This window comes from Pararge aegeria, chromosome 9 (assembly GCF_905163445.1).
Source record: "Pararge aegeria chromosome 9, ilParAegt1.1, whole genome shotgun sequence".
Classification (NCBI taxonomy): Eukaryota; Metazoa; Arthropoda; class Insecta; order Lepidoptera; family Nymphalidae; genus Pararge; species Pararge aegeria.
Genome location: NC_053188.1, coordinates 18,159,713 through 18,178,043, shown reverse-complemented (window position 1 = coordinate 18,178,043; position 18,331 = coordinate 18,159,713). Strand labels below are relative to the sequence as shown.

The window sequence follows — 18,331 nt, the reverse complement described above, 5'->3', positions numbered from 1 at the left end:
GTTAATAGCTTGCTTATTGTTCTTCCAAAAGTTTCTCGATATTTCTGTGATTTGTTTTCTGTTTGTCGAAACGTTTCCTCTAACACCATAAGCATACTATTTGTTTATTAAGATCTCATGCTCAACGAAATCAAAAGCCTTGGTTAAATTCATAAACAAGGCACAGACGGGAATCTTGCATTTTAAATTATATGCATTTTGCTCATCTAAAAATAATTTATATTTTGCTCGAAGGATTTATTTAGAGCATTATTAATTTTCTCAATGACTTTAGATAGAATAGGTCCAAGAGCCTATAATTGTTCATACATTCCCTGCTATGTTTTTTATGAAGTTGTTTCACGATAACTGTTTTTAATTTATCGAGGGAATACGCCTTCAGATAAACAAAGATTGATTGAACATTCCGTCGGATGCCTGAGATAAATTATTGCAAGCCCATTAGAGCTTTAACACAATGGTAATAAGAGCCATTTTATTCCGATGTTCAAGTATTCCATACTCGAAAACGACTCCTCTCAAATTTTGTACTAAGCCGAACCAATCGCTGCGATCCAAATGTCAATCGAATAACTTCGATGTGTTTACTTTGCCTCAAACAAGCCTGCACATTTGGGGCCTAAAGTCGAGTGTACTTGTATCTGACATGATGTAAGGAGCTGTGACTAACAGGTAAATGGAGCGATCAAGAAAGGTGACCGCCCCAGACCGGTATCGGGCGAGCTTTTGAAATGCACTCGACTTGGGTAACTTTGCTTTTCATTTGTTACCTTGAATGGTGAAGGAAAAAATGAGAGTTTATCGTTTTTATTTTAATTTTGTAGTCAATTACAATCTAGGCCTTAGTGCTATATCAACATGGTACTCGTAAGTTATTATGCAGGCTAAGATGATAGCGGGCTGACCTGTTAGGTAAGTTAGATACAGTTGTTGTGTTTGTGTGCGGAAGCGTTCCCAGTTCACCACGTGCCCAGGCACGAAGAGTTGACATAACCTTCCTTAACACCTACGCCTCAGGTTGATGGACATAACGCGACACGTTCCAGGCAGTGGTGTGCACTTCATACACGCACAAAAGCACTGCCTACCCAAATTATTTTATATAGCTCGTATTGTATACTACTACTAATCTCTACTGTGTTTTTTTTTCTTCTTCTCCACCTTATTTAAAGGAAAAATTTAAATTCGTTGGTCGCCCAGGTGAAGTTCTCCGTACTCCAAGGAAGCTGATCTTAAGGGTGCCTTCACATAATTCATCTTTCTTCCACCGATCTTTCACTGTTCAGGCTGTTAAGCTTTGGAATGCCTTGCCTCTTGAAATCCGAGAGGCACAGTCTATTACCATTTTTAAAAAACTTGTCAAAGATCATTTTTTGTCTGAATCTGCGGATCTTTAACATGCCTATTCCCTTCTGTTTTATTTGTAGTTTGGCAATATTGTATATATTTATGTATTATTGATATTAATTATATAGGTATATATTAATTATTATCACTATCTATATATTTTATTGTAATTTGATTATATGTATATATTATATTTGTATATATAGGTATATATGCATGTTTATTAAAATGTCTACCTATCTTCTTGAGCTGTGTTTAACGCCTTTGGTTGCCTGGAAGAGAACGCTATGTAGCGATAAGGCCACTAAATTGTATACTTTTTGTTAAATTTTTATTTATAATTTTACTATATGTTTATGTGGTGTACAATAAAAGTGTAATCATTCATTGTAGGGGAATTTTTCCATGTTATGTCAGGTATCTGCTTTATGCATCCCCTGGCTAAAGACCCTGTGAACGCTACTGGTTCCAGGACGTATTCCTTGGATGCCCTGCGAAGTGTTGCTTTGTTCATTGTTTGCCTGCTGATTGCCACCTGCAATCACGTGTGCCACCTGCTTGGCCCTTTTATTATTGCTTTTTAAAAGTCTGACGCTTTACGATTACGCACGCACCACAGTTACGGACTGGACGCCTTGATATGATAAATATTTGTACAAAATCATAACTATTGCCACATTGGCCAAACCTTGACATTTCGGTGCCATCTTAAAATCCCTTTCTCTCTCTCTCAATATAGTAACAAAAACAAAATAAAATAGGCCTTTTGAATATTTTTGTTTAATTTTCGTCAGCATAGACCTTCGAGCATGTTACGGAATACAGTCAAACAGACAATTACACATATTGAATGTAGAGCAGACTATTAAAGTGGTTGCAACAAGTAAAGATGTTTTTATTTCATCCGAACTTCATTATAGAAAAATTAAATCAAAATTCAATTTTAATTTGACAGGTCAGGACCCTGGTTTCAGAGTCAAGGCTCGATTCCCACAACTGGAAAATGTTTGTGTGTCGAACATGAACATTTTTCATTGTCTATTTGTTTATTATAATTATTTACGTATATTATTCATAAAAAACATTCATCAGTCATCTTAGTACCCATAACACAAGCTACGCTTACTTTGGGGCTAGATGGCGATGTGTCTAATGTCGTAAAAAAAAATTTCAAGTAGGCCTTCTTTATAAGCACTTTTGAAACGTCTGTTTGTAGTGCCTCTACCACCGGTTGGGTAAGGAGAATCTACCGAGAAGAGCCGGCAAGAAACTCAGTAGTTTCTCTTTTCCAACATCAACATATAAGAGCGGAGTCTTCTGACACAGGGGTAGTAATACTACTCTTAAAAGAAGGCTTCAGCGATATATTGATTCCACTTTGTTTCTTACCGAAATAAACTATTTTTATTTTTTATACATATACAATCATTTCTCTATCTTGCGGAGTTGTAATGTATTTTTAATTCCATTACAAAGTAGCCCACCCTGTAAACTTAACCTGACGGTAAGTGATGATACAGTCTAAGATGGTAATGGGCTAACCTGTTAGGAGTATGGTAGTTAGTGAAACCTATACTCTTATTTCTACCTGGCATCGTATCGGAACGCTTTATCGATTAGGGGCACGGCTTTGTCTTGACTAGAGAAAGTTCAGACATTACTTAAGTATTCTCAAAATATAGCAACGGCGATCGAATCCGGGACCGCCTATGTGAGACCGCAGCACTACGCATTGGGGGAGATCGTCAGTGTAGATGTCTGTTATGTACGTGCGTCAAATCTGTCTTTGTTTTTATTAATATTTGAGTTATTCGTTGAGGGTTATCGACACGGTACTGTTTCGGCATGCGCACTTATAAGATTTCCAAAAATAATAAACAAGCAACAAAGTTAGTACGCAGGTTAGGTAACGCATTGCACTATAATTATGAATCATAAAATAACAATTTGCAAATCTTTAAACACATTAAATTATCGTCATTCAAAACTCTTTGAATGCATTTAATAGCCAGTTCGCAAATGTTTCAAACTTTTGTTGCCGAAAGAAAAATTACAGCTTGCCAAGGTTACTTTACAAAAATAAAAATAAAAGAATACTAGCGGTCCCCCGACTTCGTCCACGTATTCAACAACAATTCTGTCATACATTGTTTTGGCGTAACTTTAACCGTTTACGTATCGCACTCATCCGAAGCTCTCGAAAGGTCTATTTTTTCACGCTTCTGGTCGTAGTTTGATGTTATGCATTGTTCCTCGATAAATGGACTAATAAACACATATAAGATTTTTCCAAATCGATACAGTAGTTACTGAGATTAACACGTGCAACTAAACAAACTTATCAGCTTTATAATACACCCTATGAGAGGATGGGACCGAAAAACGTTTGATAAATAAGACATTTGTTCCGACACTACAAAAATAAGTCTTTTTTCTGACACTTTTTATTTCATCACTAAATTTTCTTATTGTCTGGTCGCGAAAAGTAAAAAACGGATTAGTATACGGTTCTCACGAATGGACGAAGTGATTCATGGGGAATCTTTAAGTGTATAATTCAAATAAAATTATTCAACTTTCATTTATTTGAAGAATTAGGTTAATTGAATATTAGGTTAATTGACTATAGGTGGGCAAAAAGTTACAGAATGGTATCAGAGGGAAGGGAAGCTATCTAGAGGTCGGCAGAGAATAAGGTGGTGCGATGATTTTTTTTAAATGCTGGGAGCAACATGGCAAAGACTAACGCGTGGTAGAGATGCATGAAAAGGAATGAAGGAGGAACCTTCGTCCAAAGGGCGTACTGAAGAGCGAAACTGTTAGAAATTAATAGTAGGTTAAGAAAAATAGTTATAAGGAACAGTTTGTTTTAAATAATTGTTTGAATATTTATGTTTTTAACAATTAAGTTCTTATCAGTAATAAAGGGCTTTATTTTCTATCATTTATTGATTTAATTTTTTTTAAATTCTTTACAATGCGTACTAAAACAAAAAACGCTATTAAAAATTTATAAGAAAAAAAAAACCACCCTCCGCTTGCGGGGCTTTTGAATGCCCAAGCAACCGGCGGTCAGGGCTCCAGAGGGAGGAACATCCTCACAATACGCGCTGTTTCAAGGACTACTGCCTTGAAACGGCGCGAATACAGAATGTATCCGACCCTTGATCCAACAACCAAGCGAAAGCTTCTAAAGATGTTGGTCGAAGCTTTTCGCGAGAAGACCATTGACTGAAACGACTAAAACGGCTTTATTTTTATTTTCTATAGAGCAGAACTTGAAAGTGGTTGCAAAACGTAAATATGTTTTTATTTCATCCGTACCTCAGTATGCGGTTAAAAATATACATAGTATGATATAGAAACTGGCAGGCTTATGTATTTTATTTAATTTTCGTGCAATATTTAAATTAGGCCCCTCTTGGGCCTAAAGAAGCTAAATTATGACAAAATATAAAACAAAGTGGACTGTAACTATATATTAATATTGTTACAGTTTATTAGAAGTAATAATAAACTTTTAGTGCAGTTTACTAGGCTGCATAAAATTTGTAATTCATTTAAGGGTGATTGTATATCATTTAATAACAAATTACCAGATGTGTGGATACTCAGGCATGCAGATTTCCTCACGATGTTTTCCTTCACCGAAAAAAAAAATCGCGAATGGTAAACTATTTTGCCGTCATGCACTCACTTTGCCCCCGCATGTTTACTTCTATTATACTCATCATGACACATTTATTACAGCGAGGTTATTATACAATTGATGAATTTCTTAATGACAAGGTTGCTTGGAAGCATCCGTCTCCGCTTTCATCTCGCACAAGATAGAAAAATGAATTTTAAAATGTAAATTGTAAATTGTTGATGTTGGAAAAGAGCAACTGCTGTGTTTCTTGCCGGCTTCTTCTCGGTAGAATCTGCCTTCCGAACCGGTGGTAGAGTCACTACACACAGACAGACTTGACGTTTCAAAAGAGCTTATATTAGGCTTACTTGAAATAAATGAATTTAGAATTTTGAAATTTTTTTATTGATTAAAAAACCCATTGCCGGCTCACTTGGTAGACTTCAGATACCTTTGGTAACGTTATGGGGAACTCTAAGGCATGCAGGTTTCCTCACGATGTTTTCCTTTAACTTTAAAGCAAGGACATTTTAAATTCCTTAAACAAAAATTATACTCTCTAATACTCAGTAGATAATAATTATTACATAATAATTTATTTACGTAAGAAACATAAATACTAATTTTAATATGTAATGAAATTCTATTGTATAATTTATTTTTACTTAATATTTATTTTATTAATTACTAACGTACCCAGCCCGCTTCGCCGGGCTAGATTTTGCTTTATTTTATTAAAACATTAAACTTACATCATTAAATTGTTTATTTAAGTCTCATAATATATTCAATCATTTATTTCTCTCCGTATTCATTCTCTTCCCGAGCGGGTGAAGATCATTATCTACACCCATGTACAGCCAACAATAGAATATCATCATAGTAATTAAAAGCTGTATTTGACAGTTTGACAGTTCAAAAATAGAAGTGCTCCGATCGTCACCAAACTTAACAGGATTATTCGTCAGGTCAATCCGGAAATTCCCTGAAAGGTTCATTGAAATCGGTCCAGCCGTTTCAAAGCCTATACGGAACATACCCACACACTTTCTCTTTTATATATATAGATAGATAGATAGATAGATAATATATTCAACTTACTATCATGCTTTATGTTTCGCATCAGTGCAGATTCGTATTGTCACAGAATTCTAACGAATCAATATAGAGAATTTGGATTTTTTTGGAAGTACGATTAGGTATATATATTATACTTCCAAAAAGAAACTATTTTATTATGACCTTCTGTACGGAAATATCTGCAGGATAGTGAAATTTGTACCTAGACATTTATTTTCTGAGTGAAGTAATAAAGTGAAGGATGCTTTAATTGATAATGCCGGTAATATGACGAAATATCAATTATTATTTGCCTAATTGAGGCGTTGTGCTATAATAATGAAAGTTAAGGATGTTTATTATTATGATATCGTATAGAGCTAATATAAACATCGGAGGTTTATAAGGTCGCTACTAGCTACTTATTTAGAAAAATGTCTTCAACGAAACCTATACATATTTATGATAAAGGTTTAGCTATTTATATGCAAAAAAGGTTTAGCTGGTGTCATAGCGGGGTCTTTTCAAGACATCTTTCGCATATAGCATAAGTAGCTGGAAAAGAGCAACTGCTGAGTTCCTTGCCGGCTTCTTCTCAGTAGAATCTGCCTTTCGAACCGGTGGTATAGTCTCTACAAACAGCCAGACTTGACGTTTCAAAGGTGCTTATATTAGGCCTACTTGAATTTTTAATTTTTAATCTTGTTTATAAATAATAATAGTAAAAATAATATTTATTTATTTGCCAAATTGTAGTTACATTACAAGTTAACGTTTAATTAAACAATCCCTTTACAATACACTGTGACATAGGTACAGTGTGCAAATGTTTTTAAAAATGAAGAAAAAAAAAAATTAACTTAAAATTTAGAGACTAAAAGAATAAAAAATATTGCATTTTTCATTGCATCAGAAATAGGTATTATTACCTATTCCTGATTTACTGCAATGAAATTAAACGACATTATTGTCGTTTTAAATTAATTAGGCAATAATATTTTTATAAATACAGACAGATAAACATTGCAACTGTTAGTTACGCCATGAACATTGAATGCTCCCGTTACGGCTAGTAAGTCATCAGAGACAAGTCAGTTTTTATTACTTTACTCACCACTTTTTTAGTTGTTTATATGTTTTCATATTATTTTGTTACGCATTCATAAATACGTTATGTGTATATTCACATGTAATAGTCACTGATGAATTAAAATTAGATTTAAGTTGTTTAAAGACATAATTATTATAATATCCATGCATTAACCTATGGAACTGGGACAGAGTGGCTTTACAACTCTAATATACTTTGTTCCGCTTCCATACATTATTGACTAAAACTAAAGCAAATGAAACTTTATAATTATAAAAGAACTGTTGCCCGACTTCTTCTATTTATTACGTTTTTTTCAAATACCGCCTTGGGCATAGAAGGCCTACTTACTCTCCATACTTTCAACTAACCCTATGCCAAAAATAAAGTTGATTTGTATCTTAATTAGGGCGCAAAGGACCAGCAAACAAACACACTTTCGCGTTTATAATATCAGTAATATTAGAGTTATTAAGTTAGCGGTGATAGCACAGTGGGTAGTTCTTCGACTTCTCTTTCGGGGGAGCGAGTTCGAATCCCTGCACCTCTAAATTTTCTAAGTTATGTGCGTTTTAAGCAATTAAAATATCACTTGCTTCAACGGTGAAGGAAAACATCGTGAGGAAACCTGGATGTTGTTCTCAAAGGTGTGTGGAGTCCACCAATCTGCTCGGAGTCAGCGTGGTGGATTACGGCCTTAACCCGTCCTCATGGTGGGAGAAGACCTTAGCCCTGTGGTGCACCGGTAATGGGTTGATATGATGATGATGATGATGATGAACGAAGGTAGGATTAAATAAGCCGAGGTTGCAAATTAAATCAATGCATTAGCCCAAGAGCGTGGCATGAAAATTCGGTTTTGGGATGTTGAAACTAAAACGCGACCTAAAATGCCGATCCCCAATTTTGTCCAACCAAAATATCAGTGATTTCTACACAATGATATTATTTATTTTATCCCTATGTAACTTGAAAATACATTCAATATGCCTCAACAGTCGACACAGAAGCCCAATTATATGCTTGAGACGAGGTAAGTTAGCTTCAGTTAATAAATATTTGTGCTCTTCATTTTTAAACAATATAAAAAAGAAAAACCTGGAAATCTTCGACTTTTATCAGAGATCAGGGGAATAATGTTTGAAATACTTTCTTTTTATTAAAAAAATTATTTGGCTTTAAAAAAATATTAGGACCACCTTTCAACATCAATATCATCAATCGCCTATCCAATGCTGGACTAAAATCGATATGACCTCCTTTAGTGTGTTAATCTAGAAAAAAATTAATTTGGACAAAGTCGCTCTAATGGTTTCGTTTTACCACTTTGGTAGAGCCATAACCCTCTAATTTTTTTAGTTCAGCTACTGCCTATAGTCCGTATGACCTTGACGGTATCTACATCGGTGTGTATCTAGAAGAAATATGGATATCCGCTCATTCTAGTAAACATTCCATATTGAGTAAAGACCTTGCCAAATAGTATTCTATAGTGTTAACTTAAAGCCAATTGAAATGCTTGTATAGATGTGACAATATCCTGCTTATGTAGAAACCGTTTAGAGCCTACGCTATATATTGTTTTAATACTGGCTTGAACCACATTAAATATGTGATTCGCGCTCGTTGTAGGGCACGCCAGTCGTCTATGCATTGCTAAGGTAGGCCTACGTAGTTTGGTTGGTATTTAGTATGATGCTGATACTGAAAACGTACTTACTTAAATAAGACCCGCGGGATTAAATATAAACGAAAGGTTTTCAATGATTAACAGCTGAACCATTGCCCCAACGAGGTTCGAACCCGGGACCTCCCCTTGCCGGACCGGACTGTGATGACTTTTTTTTAACGCGCGAAGGTAAACCGACATACAGCCAGCATCGCTCGCTGCTATATTAAAAATATAATAAATGGAATATCGTATTCGAAACGTAAAGAGGATTTATTTCATCCGAACCTCATTGTAGAAAAATTAAACCCTTTATCCTTTAACCCCATCTTTGTTCTTTAATGTCAAAGTCAAAGTGAAAAATATCTTTATTCAAGTAGACGCATAGATGGCAATTTTTTATTCGTACATTACATGAGAAATGGGTACACGGTAGTGCGACGATGGCGATAACCATATTCGTAATCTTATAACTAAAGCTTCGAGGGTTTCAAACGCGTCCAGGTCTAAGAAGAAGCCCACAACAATCTTAGCCGGGTGTTTTTTTTATATCACCATCTGATATTGTAATTTAAAATTATTTAAACAGCAACCTGGTTAGAGTTATAAATAATTCACACCCAAACTTTTTTATCGATTACGAAGTCCTTTATACTATAATAGGACTTTTCTAAAAGATTACGTTTAATACAAACTTGGACCTTTTTAAGAGACATCTCCATTAAAAGAAATTCTAAATTCTAAATCTGACGGCCGATTGGCATTGGGCAGCAACCCTGCTTTCTGAGTTAAGGCTGTGGGTTCGATTCCTACAACTGGAAAATGTTTGTGTGATTGGCATCAGTGCCTGGGTGATTATTTGTATATAATAAGTATTTATGTATATTATTTTTAGTCGTTTTATATGCGTTTAAAGCAATTAAAATATCACTTGCTTCAACGGTGAAGGAAAACATCGCGAGGAAATCTGCATGCCTGAGAGTTCTCCATAATGTTCTTAAAGGTGTGTGGAGTCCACCAATCCGTACTGGGCCAGCGTGGTGGACTACGGCCTTAACCCCTTCTGATTGTGGGAGGAGACCCGTGCCTTGTAGTTGGTCGGTGACGGGTTGATATGATGATGATTCTGATCCAAACTTAGTGTAAGTTTCTTGCCGGCTTCTTCTCGATAGAATCTGCCCTGAACCGGTGGTAGAGTCAATACAAACAGACTGACTTGTAGTTTAAAAAGAGCTTATACACTAGGCCTACCTGGATTAATGAAATTTGAATGATTCCAACAAGTAATGACGTAGCCACAGGATGTACCCTTTCACCCAATGCAGTTATTACCAGCTACATTGACCAACCGCGAGTTGAGTAAGTGAATCCAAGGTTATCGAAAGGCGATGGCTGGATGGTATATTAATTATTGCGTTTTGAAACTTGATCGCTATCTATCTGACTCACAGGTCACATATATACATACAAAAAAAACGTGTGTGTACTTATATACATACCTTAGAAGTTAAACTTCTTTGGCGTAACAAGATAAAAATCTTTTCAAAAAATGTATCTCACGCTTTATTCTACGTTACTAGAGAAAACGACACTAACAATATTTTTACGATGCGCGCGCACACTGTCACAAAAAACCGACACCCTGAAGTTAGCTATGTTTGACAGTGTACACTTTGAATTGTCAAAGTCTGCGGACTCAGTCCGGTGATTTAATTGATTCTCGATATCAATTGTACTAAAATCTCAAATTTTAATGTTGAGTGAAACTCGGTTGTCCGGTTTTTTCAGGTTTATTTTTTTTTATATTTTTTTGTGTTACAAATATTTCATTCCAAAAAAAAAGATAGATAGTTATCCTCAATAGTATCCTCAAAAGTGAATCACTAGCAATCCGTGCGATAGAAAATAACAAGGAAGGATATAAACTAGGTTGGTAGCTACATAACCGATCTGTCATCCGGAAGTCCGTTTCGTTTTTAAATCCTAATAGGATTAGTGTCGCCATCACTAATACACCTACCTCCTAGATCTCGCTAACTCAAAGCTTACTACTTACTGCCTATAGCACGTCTTAATGTCTGCCATTTGAGAGTAGGTATTAAAAACAAATTAAGGGGTCCATACACGGGGCAATCGATTAGCGATCCGTCGCTTGGCAATCCGTCGCTTGGATAGAAGCAGGCGTGGCGTTACTTTGCGGAATTCCATGATATATTATGAAAATTAAGCTTAATTTGCTATACTCCGCGAAAAGCAGGAGAATCTGTATGGTGTAATTTATAATTTGTTAAACTTAACAATTATGCATTGTAAAGTCAACATCTCCTGAGGATGCTCCGGTTTGGAGCGAAACGTGCGTAGAGGGTACATTGCCAAAGATCTGTTTTGTATGGAGTATAAAGATTGAAGAAATTATAAATTTTTATTCAATAAAATTTTAATTTATTCTGAGTCCAAGGCCGTAGGTTCGATTCGCACAACTGGAAAATGTTTGTGTGATGAACATGAATATTTTTTAGTGTCTGGGTGTTTATCTGTATATTATTATAATAAGTAGTTCGTGTATGTTATTTATAAAAATATTCATCAGTCGTCTTAATACCCTTAACACAACCTACGCTTACTTTGGGGCTAGATGGCGATATGTGTATTGTCGTCGTATATTTATTTATTTATATTGACTAGGGCATTAATACTAGGTACTACTTGCACGAGCTTTTGTGTCGCCACGTCCCGATGCAAACGAGTAGTTTCGAAGCGATTTATCGCTGCCAACTGCGTGCAATCGCCGCCGGTTACAGATTCTCTGTGAATGGGAATCTTTACGTCAACGAGTTCAGTTATAAAAACATGCTAATTTATATGGGAATTATTTCTAGCCACCAATGCGAAAACAGGGTTGTTATAAGTGTGGCCAGTTTATCTATCTGTCTGTGTGTTTGTGCGTGAATATGTCATTGATGTATACTAATTTTATTATTCCCTAACAAAATAATGAGGCTCTAAAATCGAAGACCACAAGATAAAACGTTTTTTGTGGGCCCTTCTTAGACCAGGGCGCGTTTGAAACCCTCCTAGCTTTAGTTTTAAGTTAACGAATGCAGTTATAACCATCACTAACATTAGTGTAACATGTTGAATGTATGAACGCTTCATAAGTGCCTGTAATAAGGTCTTCATGAATGAAGCATTTTTGAATTTGAATGTAACATTATGCATTGTGCTAAACAAAATAAAATTGAAATTAAAATTTAAATTAACTGAGGATCATGTTGACTAGGAGACGTCGATTATTTATGTAAGTCCAAAGGGGGGGAAGGCTTGCAAATAAAGAAAAAAACTCACGTAATCAATGGAGTCCATACGTAGCGCTTAATGCTCACCATTTAAGAGTAGGTATTAAAAACAGATTATGTAAACGTGAGTTACTATATACATAAGTTAATTATAAAAACATACCGACTACTTTTTAGGAAGTCATAAAACAACTTGGCGCAGGCCTTCTAAATAATTTGTTCTATTATTTGTAAGTTTCGCCAAGGTTTCACCGCGAGTGAAGTTTTAATGATGTAACATAACGACTTATACAAAACACCGCAAAGCACCCATCGAGTAACCTCTCGCTTATGAAACCATCTGCGTTTCCTTCATTCACCCGACTCATAATTATTTATATGTCACGAATGGAACAAACGAGAATATTATGGGCACCCGCAAATCGGTGCGGTCCGCGCAGTCTGTCAGCTCCCACGGTACCGGTAGTATATATATATTGTGGGCAGCGACCCTGCTTTCGAGTCCAAGGCCGTGGGTTCGATTCCTACAATTTTAAAATGTTTGTGTGATGGACATGATTTTTTTTCATTGTCTGGGTGTTTATTTGTATATTTTTAGTATTTATCTATACTTGGCTTGATGTCGAAGTGTGTGTAATGTCTTAGTATATTTATTTAATTACTAGCTGTTGCCCGCGACTTCGTCTGCGTTTGATTTTGTTTTTAAAGTATTCAGTATCGCTAAGCCTTAAATTAGGGGTTTGCTACTGTCCGCTGTTGAGTTCTGTCCTCTATCTCCAACTACATTCATCAGATCTTCACAAAGTTTGGGCAAAATTAAACACATATTATAACCTCTATAGTACAAAAATAATTATTTAAATCGGTTATAATTTGTCGGAGTTATGGTGTAAAATCAAACACTTTCATCCCCCCTCCCAAAGGAACCGAGCTTAATGTCGGGATAAGTAAGTATATTACTTCTAACACTTCCAGGAATATGTGTACAAAGTTCCATGAGGATCGGTTCAGTAGTTTTTGCGTGAAAGCGTAACAAACAGACTTACATTGGCGTTTATAATATTAGTAGGGATATGGATTTATTCATCATTATCATAATCTTTATTACCGGCCCACTTCAGGACACGAGCCTCCTCTCTATAGAAAGGGTTTAAGCCCCTCAAGCTGGTCCAGGTCTGATTTGTAGACTACACCTGCCTTCGAGAACGTTATGGAGAACACTCAGTCATGTAGCTTTTCACACGATTTTTTCCATCACTGCTATATTTAAATTGCTTAAATTAAAACGCACATAACTCCGAAAAGTTACAGTCACGAACCCGGACCCAGTCTATCTATTATACTCCTGTTAGGTTAAATTATATAAGTTACTTAACAATTTATTCATGTTTTATAGGTCCTCTAATAGACGCTTTCTGAGCGTAAGATTACGCTGTACGTGTAATGTGCATTACTATTATAAGTCAAAGTCAGTCAAATATTTCCGAATTGGCACATACATCGTGGCATTTTTGATGTTACATAAAAAAATGTGTACATAGTTGAGATGTTATTATGGCGATAACTAGATACGTAAACTTAAAACAAAAGCTACGAGTGTTCGAAACTCGCCCTGGACTAACCCATCCAACAACCTTTGCCGGGTAATCCTTACTAGTATATTAATGTGAAAGTGTGTTTATTTGTCCTTCCTTTACGCCCTGTCCTTTTTTTTTTTCTTTTTTTAAACTGTAATAGACTATCGCTTGACCACAGTCTCACCTGATGGAACGTGTCCTAAGATGCCTATTACACGTTCTTATTACCTTATTATACGTTCTTGTCTCAAAGATGCCTATTCACTCTTGTTTTAAAGATACCCAGTTTGTAAAAATTAGGAAACACAGAACTCCGAAGGGTGTTCCAAACCCCAGCCGTCCGTATAAGAAAAGAAGACGCAAATCGCTTCGTGCGAGTTTTTGGGATATTAACAACATATGGCTGAAACCCGCACGGTGCTTGCAGTACGATGGTAGAATAGTGAGGAGGGGATGAGATCGAATAATACTTAACCACACTCTCCAAAGGATATCCTACAAAACACCAACAGACTGGATACCTTACGACGATGATCAAGACTTTGGAATTTAAGCAAAAGTGGTGAATCCTCGCCAGCCGCGTGCATAGAGGGTATTCACAGGGTATGATGATGAAAAATACTAAAGGGAAGGCTTTTTATAATTTTATATCATCTGCATTCCCTGTGCATATCCTGTATGCACGCCACTGATCATCGATTCCTCCGCTCCTGGCGCCCTTCTCGGCCGTGATCCCGAACATAAGATCAAAAAAGTAAACGGTCAGACAAAATTTCAAAAACGTAGTGTTAAGTTACGCTGTTGTTTTAAATAATTTTATGAGAAATTTTATTTCCAATTTTATTTAACGATGCACTAATATATCGGTAGAGAAAATAATTACTAAATCTCATCCATTTTATAAATTAGTAAAAACTCATCTTATTACTAAAGCGTCGATACAATACAACCAGAGGATGTTAAATTTCTTCCAGCAAGGAAAGTGCTGCTGTTTTTGGCGGCGACCAATACTTGCTGGGAGATCTAGACAGCGGCGTCACAATAGATCGTAACCGGCCGACTTGGCACCAGGGATCAGGCGAACCTGAGCCGCAAGCAGAAGAAGAAGAAGAAGAAAAAACCGTCGATAGCACATTGGGTGCGAGCCCGAATTCACTTTCGGGGGGGGGAATTCGTATCTCAGCACGCATCTCTAATTTTTCTAAGTTATGTGCGTTTTAAGTAATTAAAATATCGTGAGCCATCCTGCATACCTGAGAGTTCTACATATAGTTCTCAAAGATGTGTGGAGTCCGCCAATCAGCACTGGGCCAGCGTGGTGGACTACGGCCTTACCCCTTCTCATTGTGGGAGGAGACCTGTGCTATGTAGTGGGCCGATAATGGGTTGATGTAATGACCTTATTACATCAGTGTTTGAAAATATAATTCTCAAAAAAATCTAATGATCCAAAAAAAAATGACCTTTGAAAGTCTCACAAATGTGCGTGCTTAGCGACAAAAATAATCCTTGAAGAGATTTTAGTTATTATGAAAGAAAATTAGATCTATACTTATTTATTGTTTTTGATATTAAATCATAAGACGTGTGGTTATGCAATGCTTTCGCGTTATTGAATAATCCGTGGTTTAGTTATTTTTTATCCAAATAAAAAAAACAGACTCTTTTCATTGCAGGAACGTAATATATTATATAGATTTGTGGACGAAATAACGCAATACATATAAATAAATTATCAATAAAACATAATAAGGAAGATAATAAATACATTATATATAACAATTAATTTATGCACAAGTTTCTCTATACTTATACTAAGTGTTATATAATATTATATCGTACGTACGACTGTGCATATAGATTTCATTACAGTGGCCCGCATGTTATGAATTTTAAAAAGTTCACCGCATACTGTCCTTCGATGGATGCACGCATGCGCCTTGCAATCTAAGTAGGTTACGTTTCTTATAATTAAAAAAAAACTTAACTTTGACGTAACCAAAGAAGCATAAACTCAGATACAGGACCTAAACGTAAATCGGTCTGTCTGTCAGGTTTGTAGTAGTTTGAGACATCTTGACAGGCTGAAGGTAAGTAAGTCCTCTATAAATAGTTATGTTCTAACGTGAATTTAAAGTTAATTTATAACCTATGATTTATTTAAGTATTTATAAGCATGTATAGTACAAGAGTAAAGTACAATTATAATCTACGCTAAATGCCCAAGAATAGCATCTAAATTTGGATAAGAATCCATACTCATTATGAGTAAATAGCGTCGAAATAACGTTATTTTTGATTTATGATATAATCTGTATATTTATTTATTTATTTATTAAGAGCACATAGCACACACACAAAAACATGGACTGATAGGCACGTCAATTACAAGTGTACATAGCATTGAGAAAACGTCGTGTAAACTTAATTTACAATAAAATTAACTCACCGATAAGTGTTCGGCGAGTTTATTTTTAAAAGCTGTGGGTGAGTCATGAAAGATATCGTTGCCAGGTATCTTTATAGATAACTCGTTGTATTTCGCACAAATACGTATACTAGGCGCTTGTTTTCCGAGATGGGATTGAGTAAATGGTATATGATTTTTTTTGTAGATTTGCAACTTCTGGTGTACCGGTGCGGGGCAGTCGGAGATATGATTGAGAAGGTTGTTACATTTAATTTGTGTAAACCAACCGTAACAGGTAGAGATGTGCAATCTCTGGTATTTACTATATATTTGAATAATTCTCCAGTACATTATTTTAAGTACACTTTCATGAGTTTTACTTGCATAAATTAAAAACACATAACATTAAAAATTAAGAATAGCGGGCCAGTGGTCTATTACCGCCTATTAGATTGGTCACCGACTGACTCTATATTATATACGAACTTGGCCTTTATTCTACTTCAGCGCTTACTTCGATAACAGTTATTATCACTAATGATTATTGTTACGTAGTTGGAGTTCGTTACCTAAGCCCGCCATCCCACATTGTAGCGTAGCAGCGAGTGGAAGCTCTACATTATTTTTACATATGAAAGAAGGCGGTTGTGCCGAGGATGGGATATATTTTATAAAGCTTATTTTGCAGTAAAACGTTAGCATATTGGATAGAGTTTGTTGGTCTCGTAGGTCTAGTTCTTAGAACAACTACGGATTAAGAAGCCCTTAGACTTAAAAAACTAAAAAAAACACGCTTGGTATAAAAACCAAACTAATATCTACCTTCAAGTTTAGTATTTTATAAAAGCGTGATTTTAATTTCACTTAAACTATTATTTTTAATAGAGCAAAATTAATCAGTCACCCATTCACCATCAAATATATTACATATGTGAAATTGGCTAAAGATAATGGTTGGAAATTAAAATTAACATCATTCCTGCTTTATCAACTATAGATGATAATTATATAAATTAACAAAAATCTTATTTGCTAATTGAAAAATGGAAAATAATCTTATCAAATTAGTTCATTGTAATCGGTCCTCGTTATATCTACAAAGTTTGAACGAAATCAGTTTGTTTGAAATGGGTCGATAACAAACGTACAAACAAACAAACAATAGAAGCTACTATAAAGCGTGTAATAAATATAATGATAGTAAACTCCATAAATTATGACTTTGTGTTAAATCCCGCAAAACTGCATAGAAGCAGCTTGGAGGTTATTGTAGCTCTGGGATCCTCTCTCGCAGGGACAAGGGCTACTCACTTACTAAACTAAATATATCCCATCCTCGGCACAACCGCCTTCTTACATCATTTTTCATGATTTCATGTAAAGTTATTACATGAAATCTAGTTTAGGCTCTCGGTCAAAAAGTATGAAACACATACGATTTTATCAACCCAGAGGTATGAAAGTTTCTATGAAAATCGTCGATAATTGATGTTCAGTTAGAAATTAATAAGTACGTTATACAGGTATTTAGTAGATTTCCAAATCAAAGTCTTGACTCTTGTGCCGCGTTCAGCGGCTCCCTCCGAAGCGTTTGATGTGCCGTCTGTCCAACTCACTGGTGTTATTGTATTGATAAAGTACTTACCACATTGTTAAAGGCCACGAAGCTGCCGTTGTGGGCGAGCGACTCGCTCAGCAGCAGCAGCAGCAGCCCCAACGACCACATCCTGACACCATCACGACACTACACACCACCTACCACCCTACCACCATTGTTCCCCTTATAACTGTTTCAATACAAAGTTTCCGGATAAATACTTTTTATATATCAAAACTATTTTGCAATGCAATATTAAGTTTGAAGCTTTTATTGTAATTTCAAAGTTTTTATCTTTATTTATTCATTTAACAACAAAAACTTTTTAAATAACAATACGTTTCCGTTTTTAGTTCTGATTTATGGACTTTTTTGAAAAAGCTTGTTTAAGGCACTAAGCCTTCAAAGTTTTTCTATTTTTTTAATTATTATTAACAAAAACTTTTTTAACAACAAAACATTTCCGTTTTTTTTTTATTTAAGTTACATGCACATAAAAGAAAACAATTTTGAGTCTGTAACTGGACGCGTGTGCGCGTATCGCGCTTGGCGGGAAAATGCGGCGCACGCGCACGAGTGCGCCGCCCGCGTTCTGTTGCTCAACAAGTCAACAACGTGGTATCATGTCGCTATCACGACCTTCCGTCGTATCCCC

The 18,331-nt window shown here is 35.7% G+C and overlaps 1 protein-coding gene across 1 annotated transcript in view; it reads right to left on the bottom strand.

Moving 5' to 3' along the window:
- The window catches only part of LOC120626505 (phospholipase B1, membrane-associated-like), a 51,503-nt gene extending 33,698 nt beyond the window's left edge, over positions 1–17,805 (bottom strand). Inside the window, exon 1 of the mRNA XM_039894031.1 lies at positions 17,725–17,805. Coding sequence (XP_039749965.1) covers positions 17,725–17,805 — 81 coding nt within the window. The remainder of the gene's footprint in view (positions 1–17,724) is intronic.
- Positions 17,806–18,331: the final 526 nt, after the last annotated feature.